Source organism: Strix uralensis, chromosome 12 (genome assembly GCF_047716275.1).
Source record: "Strix uralensis isolate ZFMK-TIS-50842 chromosome 12, bStrUra1, whole genome shotgun sequence".
Lineage (NCBI taxonomy): Eukaryota > Metazoa > Chordata > Aves > Strigiformes > Strigidae > Strix > Strix uralensis.
In genome coordinates, this window is record NC_133983.1 from 8,452,388 (window position 1) to 8,463,731 (window position 11,344).

Consider the following 11,344-nt stretch of genomic DNA (forward strand, 5'->3'; position numbering starts at 1 on the left):
AAGTTAACAGCCCCAAGGATTATGGCTGTAATGGGCAAAACTAGAACTCATTGGTCAGTGTGACTGAGGAAAGGATTTGCTTCACAGCTTATACAGAGATGAGTAACTGCTTGCAAATGGAAAAGTATTTATTCCCCTGGCTCTATCACAATATACATTGGTTCTAACACAAGGAATCTGTCAGTGTCTATAAAGAATAAAGGATTTAAATAAGCCATGACTAATGCAGTGCTTGATAAATGAGATCACAACTACATGTAATAGCACAAGTGTTCTGTATCTTCTCTCATGTCTCTACATGGTATCTAATACACAATTGGTAATCACAGAGCAAAAGCCTCTTCTCCCCATGCTGTTTCATTAACTGAAGTTAATGTCCAAACATTTTTTTAAAAAATTATTTAATCCTTTACTTCCATAGTCCTCGCTAGATATTTACCTTATTTTAAATATTATAATAATTTTTAAACAGAGTTTCAAGCTGCTGGAACAACATCTGTCAGGCAACCAAGAACAATTTTAACCCATTTTCTTTTTGTTTCATGGAATTCAGGGATTACTACTGTTATAGGTTTCCATTGTAAATTAGCATTATTAGTTTAGTATTTACCCCTTCAGTCACTAAGCCAGCCAGCCACACTGTAGAAACGTTGACCAGGAAAAACAAACAAACAAAAAAAAATCTGGAAGCAAATCAAGATATACTGATCCTTTAGGTATGTGCACCCATACTTGTAAGAATTCAGAGAGATATTTTACAGAAACACCTTTAAAAATACTGGAAAAACATGTATGCCTAGTCAGATTATTTTTCCTCCCCCTACTTCCAGACTGATTAGCTGGAATGGCAGAATATTACAGCTCCCTTAGATCTGTAACATTAGCTACAAAAAGACAGGCTACATAAAATTACTCTATATACTTGGCTACAAGGAATATCTTCATAGCTTCCTTCCAAGCCTCAGCTTTTATTTTGCCTGCAAGACATACGCATTCCCACAGAGCTGCAGATATGTTGCCAAGAATGTAATCTCCTCCATGCAGAATAGAACAACAGGTCTGTCAATTAAGACAGAAGTATATTTTCATGGGGGTCCCAAGATGGTTTTTATGATATAGTATGTCTTCCACTAAGACAACATACTCCAACTGTTTTAAATTTAAACTCATACTTGTTTCATTTGAAGAACATCAATACACTCTAGTTTTGTTTTGTTTTTTAAATAAGGTGTATGCCTACACGAAAGACTATCATCTCTCTTTACCTTCATCAATATACCATGGGGGTTTTGTTTTTGTTTGAGGCTGAGAGTCAACTGATGAGCCATTTAATGTGTAGAAGACTTCAGATCTGTTTCTATTTCCAGGTTCAGAGGTAGTGCCTGGAAAACAACACATTTTACTGAATTTCTATTTACAAAAGGTTGGCTACGCTCTTATTTCAGAGTATAAATTTGTTACTATACTTTCAAGAACACATAACTGCCTTTCCACAAAGCAGCAAACTCTCCCATCAAAGCCAACACAGTTCTAAGCTTGCAACAAGACGGCAGTTTATCCCAAACCTACTTAATCCTCCAAGCTAAAATTTCAAGTCACCAACCTGAAAAGGCAGCAGAAAATAACCTTCAAGTGAAAATTTTTCATTACTATAAATTATGGATATAAGAAAGTATTTGAGATACAGTGTATAGCAGGTATCTTTTGTTTTTAAAGCGAAAAAATTTCAGAGTAGGCAAATAAATTACTGATCCAATTCCACACAGCTGTAACTTGTGCCACACAGAACCCACAGTTACTTCAGTGAAGCCCATCTCTGCCAGCATCCAATGCCAGGCAGAATGAAAGCTTACAGAATATATTGTCATTAGTATTCTACAACCCAAAATAGCTACTAGTAAACTCAAAAGACACTGAATTTTTATTTTTGCCTTTAAAGAAAAAAATAAAAATACCTCCCTTCCAGGTTTTTTTTTCCTGTGAGGATTTTCAGAACTGGCCAAAACCAGAGTCAAAAGTAGTTTATATTTTGGGAATTCAGTTTTGGTTTTGAATCACAGCAAAATTAACATATTCACTATTAAGCAGATCTGCTCCTGGGCTAAAAATTTGGAAGTTTCTAGTCCTGCAGAAGGAAGACAACAGCAAACTATATTTATTAAAAAGTGAAAAAAAACCACATACACTACACTTTCAGAAAAAAAAGAAAGCAGCCCTGAACTGTTAGACTAGACAACTAGGTAATATGCTCTTTAATTTTTGCTAAACCTCAAACAGTTTTTCATGAAAGGGAAGGTATTTTGATCAGTCTTAACTTAAACTGTCTACCACCTTTATTATGATTAAATAAATTCATACTAATACTCTACTTCAGAGAAATTTAACTTGGTACGTAACTGAAATAATAAATGAAGTAATGGAGTATGGAAGGCAACACTTTTTCCCAAGCAACAGAAATTTTTAGTCTTACATAGGTAAAGAAAAATCACTTCCCATACATACCTGTAGCCTTTGGCTTACTATGATTGAACAAGCTTTTGTCACCACCACCTCTTGAGGTATAGGCAAGCTTAGGAGGTCTCCTGTCCTGTGACACAGTCTCTAAGACATGGTATATGAAGAGAGTATTAGCTTCCCTTTGTTATGCTTTTACTATGTCACAGAGCAGCTAAACTTGAGATGTAACTGAACCAAGCTCTAGCATTAGAAGTTTTAAAACTGGGTGGAGCAAAAACCTTGTTTGGCATATAACCAACATTTTACGTATATAGGATTTGCTTCTATCACTTTACAGCAATTACTCTATCACACACAGCAATTACTTTACTCCAAAGTCTACCATTGTTTCTTGAACACATCAAACAGGCTGACTTCGTGTTCTTCAATGTATGTGCATATTTCCATTACGGGAAACAGATGCATGAAATTCTAAACTTTGTTCTCTACCAACACATCTACAACAAATGCTCGTTTCCCAAAAATGGAGAAGTCCCCATGAATTCTCCAGAGAAGAGAGAATTCATGCAAAAACATGCATCTCAACTAAACCAACAAGTAGGAGGTGAACATAAGAGAAGTTAGCCAAGTTGAAGAGAGAAGGCAACGGTTACAGACTACAGGCTGTACAAGACTGCACAGTCATTGGTACCTGTCTGCAGGTAGAGCACAAACAAAAGTTTTACATCAAACTTTTTTATTTCTTCAGAAACGGAATCGGGGGACTGTAGTGGTCACAAGTTCACACTATTCAGTGAACTGTGGGGGATAATGAATTTTTCCACAGTCTTGCTATGAATCTTTAAGTATTTACTCACAGAATGCACAAATAATACTATCAATATGTTTCAAGCACAGAAAGAACAGCTTTCTGGTCTAAGATGATATTTAAACTCCTGGAGTAAATTGAACAACATTCAATAAAAGGATTCCTGCTACAGACACTCACATATTCATGAATACTATACAACTGTATAGCACTGTAAATACTATACAATTTGACATGAATTTTGTTCGGTACTAAACCTTTTCTACTAGTGAGAATGTAAACGGAAGAGAAGTATAACACAGAAAGTTAAACTAATGCAAGTGAATTTAGGATATTAATTCCGCAGTATTGTTTTAATCACGTAACTGTGCCTAGGCTGAGATGTTATCAAAGTCTGCCTTCTGGTTAAGAAAGCAGAGCATACCTGGAATAACATCATTAATATGCAAAAGCAGTGTACTTTCAACACTCGCAAAACTGCACAGCTGTATTCCATTATATCTTCCATCCCAGTTTCCAATAGGATTGTCCTAAAAATAGAAAACCATGTTACATGTATCCCAAGAGAAGACTTACATCGTACAGAATACACACAAAGGTCTTTAGGAACATAAAAAGTAGGAAAATTAAAGGTTTGACAACATCTATATTTTCCTGTACCAAGCTTCATATTTAGAAGTCAAACATTACAGTCTTTAAAGAAACACAAACTTTAAAACTACTTGAGAAATATTTCCTATTTTAACAAGCATTACTCTAATGAAATCCATTATTTATAAACAAGTTAGAACAATTCCAGTGTGTTTTAGGCAATAGCTACTGCAATCAAGAAAATGGAAGCACCTGATCTACAAAACCAAAACACCCTTTAACTACCAAATATTTGAAAACTGTTCATTTTTAAAAATCCAAGTTGCTAGAAATAATTTTTAATGACAAGCTTCACATTTTCTTGAAAGACCAACTTTTGTACTTAAAATTCAGTATTTTTAAGGTATAACAAAGTCAAACAAACCAAAATGACATGAAAAAAAAGCTTATAAAAAGAAAAAAAGAAAAAGGTACCCAGCCTACTCTTTTAAAAGGCAGAACAAAGCCAGTCCAACAAGACAAACACTCAACTTGATTACTTCAAGACTGACATCTAACACTGCAAGTAGCTCAGTGGAGGCTCCTCAGAGTAACCAGAGTATTTCTCTTGAACTGTTTAGCATCAAATAGGATACCATTTACCTGATGCCAAAAAACAATTACCACCAAGGGGCATCTTTGAACACAAGTGTTTATTTCCCATTTTAGGTCAGCCTCCGCTGAAGTAGCTTGTGGATGTTTCTTCTTCTATATTGCATGTAATTTACTAGCTAACACACATGCAAAAGTTATTAAAGTCAGATTATTTTCTTACCATGTCCACTCCAACAACGTATCCTAAACTTTCGTTTCCTGGTAAGACATCACAGAATATAACTGTCCCATACTCTATACTCTCTCCTATCTTCAGAGAAACCCTGGAGTTGATCTCCAGAGGAGGAAGTTCTACCTGCATTGTGTCAACTGGAGCTGCATAGTCACTTTCCAGTTCATTGTCATCATCTTCCACCAGCTCCAGTTTGTCCAAAGCAACAAAAACCCCACAATCCTCATCACATCTGAAAAGCTGCTTGCCTTGGTACTGTCCATCAGTAAAGCCCTGACCGCGACCTTCTTCCTAAGTGTCGGAGGACGAAGAGGAGGGAAAAAAAGAAAGAAAAAAAAAAAAGCAGTGTATTTTGTGCAAAAGCAGACTACTACAAAAGCAGTAACATAATCCAGTGTTTTGGAGAAACTGCATGAAGAATTTGCCCGATGAACTATCATTATATTGGGAGAATTCTACTGCCAGAATTTGTGGCAAATATACACACTGTCTATCTTAGGGGAATAAACAGTAAGATGTCATTTGATTAGAAAAGCATGTTTTCTTCACATGTAAATCTTGCTTCCATCATCAAATTTTTGCCATATCAAGACAAGACTACTTCATACTAGACATAATGCTAAGCATTCAAAAATTCCACTTAGATGCCAAATAGAGAGAGCTGATTTTCAGAAGCACCAAGGTTCTTGGTGGGAATTGCAAAGAGCTGGGGAAAACTTTAAAGAGGACTTTGAAAAAGACACTATTGCAAGCATGGCGCTCTCCTGAATCTAATTCTTCAAAAGCTTACAGTTGACATTAAATTTGCAGAAATACCTCACTAGGAACAACACAACGGCAACATTCTCCATCTTAAGCAGTTGCCATTTGACTTTTAGGGCTCTACAAAACAGCAGCCCTAGAATCCAAGCCTGTGTTTATGGATTGTATCCTGCCACGTGGAGGGAAAACCAAAGTTTTTCCCTCAGATATTTGCCACAATGGGGATATAAATAATTAAAGTTTTCTAGGCTGGAAGAGTCAGGGTATGTTCCAAGTCTTTTTGCCAGCCCATGCACTTCATCAAGCTTCACTTAACATGTAGAATACAAGGCTGATGAGATATGGTGTGTTCACAGGTATTCAACAATACTTATGAGAAGACAGAAGGTTATAGTACTTTTAGGGGTAATGATGCTTCTAGAAAACTAAAGATATTATGACTCCCTCTTTAAATAGAAGATTTTTAGCTCGTCTGATAAAATATGTATGAAGGTCCCCCTTAGCAAGAAACTTACCAGTAACTCTACTCCGAAGTATATCCCTGTTAGGGACCTTTCTTGCATTAAGGGTCCTCTGAAGCGAACAACTCCAGGAAATTTATCGTCTCCTGATCTCAGCTGTACTCTAACAGGCGAGCCAATATCTATTTGGATGCCTTTAGTTAATCTGCTTTTGCTTTTAAACAGACTGTATCTTTCCTCACAGTTAGTAATGGCCAAAAGCAGCTCAGCTAGTTTTTCATTTATTTCTATAACATCCTTCTCATCCACAAACAGGATTGCATGAGGTTGTTCCAGAATCTTTAATCCAATCTGCAGTTTCTTGCCTTTACAAGGAATATTTCTGGAGTGTCCCACTGATGAACGGTCTTGAAAAAACTGCCCAATGCTACCTTTGGGCACTTTCAAGAGCTTTTGAGTCTGCTTGTCTATGACACTGCATTCTTGGAGAAGCAAGTAAAATATCCGCTCTTCCCAATAGGATGAACTTGCTTTTTCTTGACTCCATAAGCCCGAATTCATTGTGATTAAAACTTTAAAAGCTGCACATTAGTTTTCAGGAAAAATAAACTGTTGATTTATGTGCACTGATCTTGACAAATTCTACTGGAGGGTCCAATCTTTGTGAAACAATGCAATATTCATTTTGCAAAGAATCAAATCCAGAGAAGAAAGCCTAGAGTAACAAAAAAAACACAAAAAAAAAAGGAAAAAAGGCAAAATGAAACTGGGGAGCTACAGCTAGTCTTAAGTAAAACAACAGAAAATCATTTAAATCTGTGACCAGCCCCACTCCTCCTACAGAGTAAAAATAGTTCAGCAAAATCTGAGACAGCGAACACAGTCTCAAAACAGCCATAGTCCTGTTGATCATGGACATACCCATTTCTACTTGTTACTGCTGCATATTTCCTTTCCTTCTCTAGTTCCTTGAATCAATGGAAAAAGTGTAATAAAATGCAGAAAACACACATAAGTGAAAGGAAAAAGAAATCTTCATTTCAGATTAGCAGGAATAAATATCCTGCTCAAGTTTACAAACAATATTTTATGGAAGCTTTCCACTATGGAGATCTTTTCCTGTGCTTAGTGACTATTTATTTCTGACAGTGTACTGCATCTGTCATCATGCATAACGTTTTGATTTAGTGAAGTAGAAAATTGCAGCAGTGTAACAGAGTAACAGAAAAAGGAAACTTTAGTAATTTATAACAGCCATTTCTTTAAAGAATAGAAATGGACAGTTACAGTAAGCAATAAACAATGTATGAAAAACAAATTGCACCAGCACCACAACATGCAGTTCTAAAGAAAAATGTAGAGGCTTTTATTTTTATCATTTCAGAAGGAGAATTCAGTTCAACAAAGTAGGAAATGTATCACTTTCAGTTATTAAAATACCTTGGAAGAAAACACCTTAGTTAAACATCATCTTAAGAATTACAGTTCACGATCAATAAACTAAACATGAACAACCTGAAAATACTTCATTGCTCATGGTAGCAGATACAAAACACATACACACATATATATGTCTACAGTTTAGATCATACTGGATGCATGAAGAAAGATCCCGAGTACCTTAACAGGATTTGTTCCTCTTCTAAAGATGACAGAAAAGGGTAGCATACAAGTTAAGAATGTCATGTAAATTTTCCTGTTAGTAATCTGTGATGCCACAGTTTGCATTCAGCTAAAGGAGAATCTCAATGATTATTTGTGCATTTAACTTCAGTAAATAAAAACCAAGTACTCTTTGTCCTTGTGCCTCCTCTTGCTACCCTCTTCCTCCAGAATTTCTCTGACGGCATTCAAATACCACAAAATCTATTGCTATTTCTCCTACTCAGTTTGATCCCAGCTTCAGAAACTATCAGAAAGCAACGGAATCCAGTAGTACTGGAATTATTTTCATCATCTGCTTTTAAACAAAAAGAGTATTTAACAAAAATCTTGCCCCCAAAGAGAAGTAGTAACAGCCACAGAGGACCTTAAATTTATGCAAAGTAGCATCTTTCAGTCCCTGGGTATTCACACATTTCTGCGCTGGCTTGCTGAGCCTCCCGTACCACACAGCCATGCGAACTGCACGCAGCCTGCTCCTCATCCTCCCAGGCGCTGCACGTGGGTGTCAGTGTCATCATCACACCTTGACACCACCGCTGCAGCAGCTCACAGGAATTATGTGGTTTATAGTGTTTCCATCTGCAAAGTAATTAACATCTGAGGGACGGAATGTGGACAGTTTCAGACCTCACTGAGATAAAGTCTGGTAGACTGTCAATCTGTTTTAAAGTTAAAAAATATTCTTCTTCATTTTAATTTGATACACATAAATAGGCTTTAATGTTTGTTGATGATTAACAAAAAAGTCCAATATTGGTATTGCATTGAAATTTAAGTTTTATACAGGAACTGATGAAGACCACAACAGGATCTCCCCCCTCCCCCCTCCCCCCCAAAGAAAACATTATTAAATGACCATAAGTTTTTATAAGTCTACTCAGATACTAAAATAGAGTTTCATCCAAGTTTTGTCTAGTTCCCTCCCCTTAATTTTCCAGACACCAGGAAAAAAACAGATACTGTCTTGTTCTTCATAGTTCCATTCTATGTTCTCAGCTTTCAAAGGCTGATGCACTTAACTTTCCTTTTTGCAAGCCATTCCACAAAGTTAATCAACCCCCAATGCAAAGAAGTATCTCTGACATTAGAGGGATCATGAACTTTTCTATTTCACTTTTAGAAATAATTCATTTTCATTTTAAGAGGTATGTATGGAAACTATACTAACAGAGAAGTCTGAGAGCTTAAAAAAACAGTCATTTTCAATTATTTATCATATCTATTTTTTTAGTAAGTATACCCTGTTTACATTGCTGCAATATTACATAACCTTTACGTTTAGTAGTAAAGAATTCCATGTGAAAACATGTTAACAGCTGCATTCAGATTATATGATGATGATAATTATATGTATGGTCAGTCTTTCAAAGTTCTAGCCATCTGCAGAGATGTTATTAAGCCATGAATACGGTACTAAAAGGTTTTCCGTTATGAAAAAGTTCACTACCACTGTATAAAATGCTTTCCTTTAACAACTTGCCTACCACCACCGTCCCCTGCCAAATAAAGTATACAGCTCTAAAAAGCAAATCCCCTTCTTTTAGAATAATAAAAATTATAAAGTATTATTTTAACAGCACAGAAAAGCTTGCTACAAAGGATGTTAAGTTCTGGCAATATATCAGAAATCTATGTACATAAACCACTGATTTTAAGATTTTTTTTTTTTTACAGACATTTTCCATGGAATTGAATATTCTGCAAGTAAAATGTACTTGTTGAACAAACAGCACAGACATATCGGACTTAGACCAGAATAAACTATTAGACCTCAGTATGAATTAACTTGGGATCGAAGCAAATTATGCTTAGCAACGACTCATCACTACACTGAACAACATATCAGCAAGTGTAAAACTGTGCATACCGGAGAGTACTTGACCATCACCACAGACTTTTAAATGTCAGAGCCTGTTCAGCCGCTTTCCTCTATTCCACCTACTACCTGAATTATTTTCATGCTCAAAGGATTTTGGAAAGCAACAGGCAAAACACAGTTATGGTTGCAACACCTGACTGCATACTTTGGAAAAAAAAAAATTAAAAAAATGTCAGAGATAGGCCATAATTAGCTACCTAACTTCAAAGCTTCCCTAATTTCCTTTTTTTCCCCAGTCTTGAGTCACTGTTGTCACTACAGAGACATCTCATCATAAAAACAGTTTGCTCTGAAATGTGAGAACTTTGTTTCTACCCTGCAGTAGCCTTAGATGAACTATACAGAAATGTCTGAATCAGCTATCAGGTTTCAGCATGAACACACAAGTCTGTAGCTCTGATTCAGAGTATAAATGAAGAGGCTAAAATAAATTGTGCAGTTTCTGACAGAACTTTCACTTTAAATATCAAGTTTTAAACAGCTGAGAGGCAAAGTTATGTTCTTTAACGGTCCAAAAATAATTTTCAAGGGAAGGTTAAAACTATGAGCAAGCAAATTTAGTTGCAGCTCAACATACACAGAATTACACGACTGCAACACAAGCCGTAAGTGGAAAAAAAGAGAAATTGTTTCATAAAAATAGCAGTTGAAATCTTGTCTGATACAAATAAGCTCATACTGGTAACGTGGTTTCTAAAAGAAAACACAGCCGAAAAACTCGACTAAATTTTCTTAGGTGTTATAAATTTGATACAAATATTCTACCTGAGAGGAAGAACAAAAATCATTATCAAGTATGAGAACACCCTGGCATTACTAGATTTGGCAAGTGTACATCAACACACCATCATCGCTGTCCTGCAGACAACCGTTCTGTCAACGTGATATGCGACTCCTCTCAATAAAATGAAGTGTCTATGTTCAGATCTTGAAATGGAAACCAAATCATATATAACTTTGTTCGTGACGGAACGTTTAGTGGCAAGAGTGATGTATCTGTTTATCGCCTAGCAAGGTAAGATATGACACAGAATGTCGCAAGTCTCGATGAGAGGCTAAGTTTTTGAGAATAATTATTCCCCCCCCCCCCCCAATTTTGAGAATTTTCTCTACCTCTCTGGGCGGTTACGCGCAGGACAGGGAAGGAAAGCCCCGAAACACTTTGAAGCCGGAACAAGGGGTTGCCCAGGGCTTAAAGCTGAACTATCGGAAACGCACGGCTGGGCCCAAGCTCGGCGCCCCCGCACAGCCCTGACGGGAGCCACCGCCACCCCGGAGCCAGCCCGGCCCGGCCCCGCCGCTGGGCCTCGCCCCGCCGCCGGGCGGCCACCGCGGCCCGGCCCCGCCGCCGCAGGGCCGGCCTGACCCGCAGAGATGGCCGCGCCTCCCGCGCGGGGCCGGCGGCCATAGACACGGCCGGGGAGAGCGGCTCGGGGCGGCGGGGCCGGGCCGCGCCGCGCAGCCGCCTCACCTCTACCTGACGGCGCCGAGCAACGTCCCGCAACAGCGGCGGCCCCTCGTTCGCTCACCTCTTCATCATCAGCCCCGGCGCCCCGCCCGCCCGCGGGACTGCCCCGGCGCCGGCTCACAGCCCCGCGGCGCCCGGCGCAGCGGCCCAGCCCGCTCCCCGCTTCCCCATCGTCGTCACAGCAGCCCGGCGCTCCGGCCGGCGAAACGCTCCCTGCTGCCCCGGCGGGCCCGCCCTCTCGTCCCCCGGCCTCTCCCACAGCCAATCACAGGGCGTCGGCGCCACCGCTTCGTAGCGCTATTGGCGAAGAGCGCCGCCAGATGACAAGGTGGTTCGGGGGTTTCCATTCCATCAAGATTGTATGAGCCGCAGAGGAGGGGGCGGGGAGGCGCGAAGGGGCGGTTGGCGGAACGCTTCCCCTCGAGGG

At 38.8% G+C, this 11,344-nt stretch overlaps 1 protein-coding gene across 7 annotated transcripts in view; it reads right to left on the reverse strand.

Annotated features, from left to right (window-relative positions):
- CYLD (CYLD lysine 63 deubiquitinase) overlaps positions 1–11,110 on the reverse strand; it is a 29,295-nt gene extending 18,185 nt beyond the window's left edge. For 2 of the 7 annotated variants that reach the window (XR_012630606.1, XM_074882069.1), the window contains exons 1-6: positions 10,979–11,110; positions 5,960–6,620; positions 4,671–4,973; positions 3,690–3,795; positions 2,503–2,601; positions 1,266–1,382 (exon numbers count right to left, since the gene is read on the reverse strand). Coding sequence is in view for 6 of the 7 variants with exons in the window: in XM_074882069.1 (XP_074738170.1) it covers positions 1,266–1,382; positions 2,503–2,601; positions 3,690–3,795; positions 4,671–4,973; positions 5,960–6,466 (1,132 nt within the window). In the remaining variant the exon portion in view is untranslated. Of the gene's footprint in view, positions 1–1,265; positions 1,383–2,502; positions 2,602–3,689; positions 3,796–4,670; positions 4,974–5,959; positions 6,621–7,525; positions 7,910–7,934; positions 8,150–10,920 lie in introns of those variants that run through there. The other 5 variants (XM_074882073.1, XM_074882070.1, XM_074882071.1 and 2 more) reach the window with 5 other exon arrangements.
- Positions 11,111–11,344: the final 234 nt, after the last annotated feature.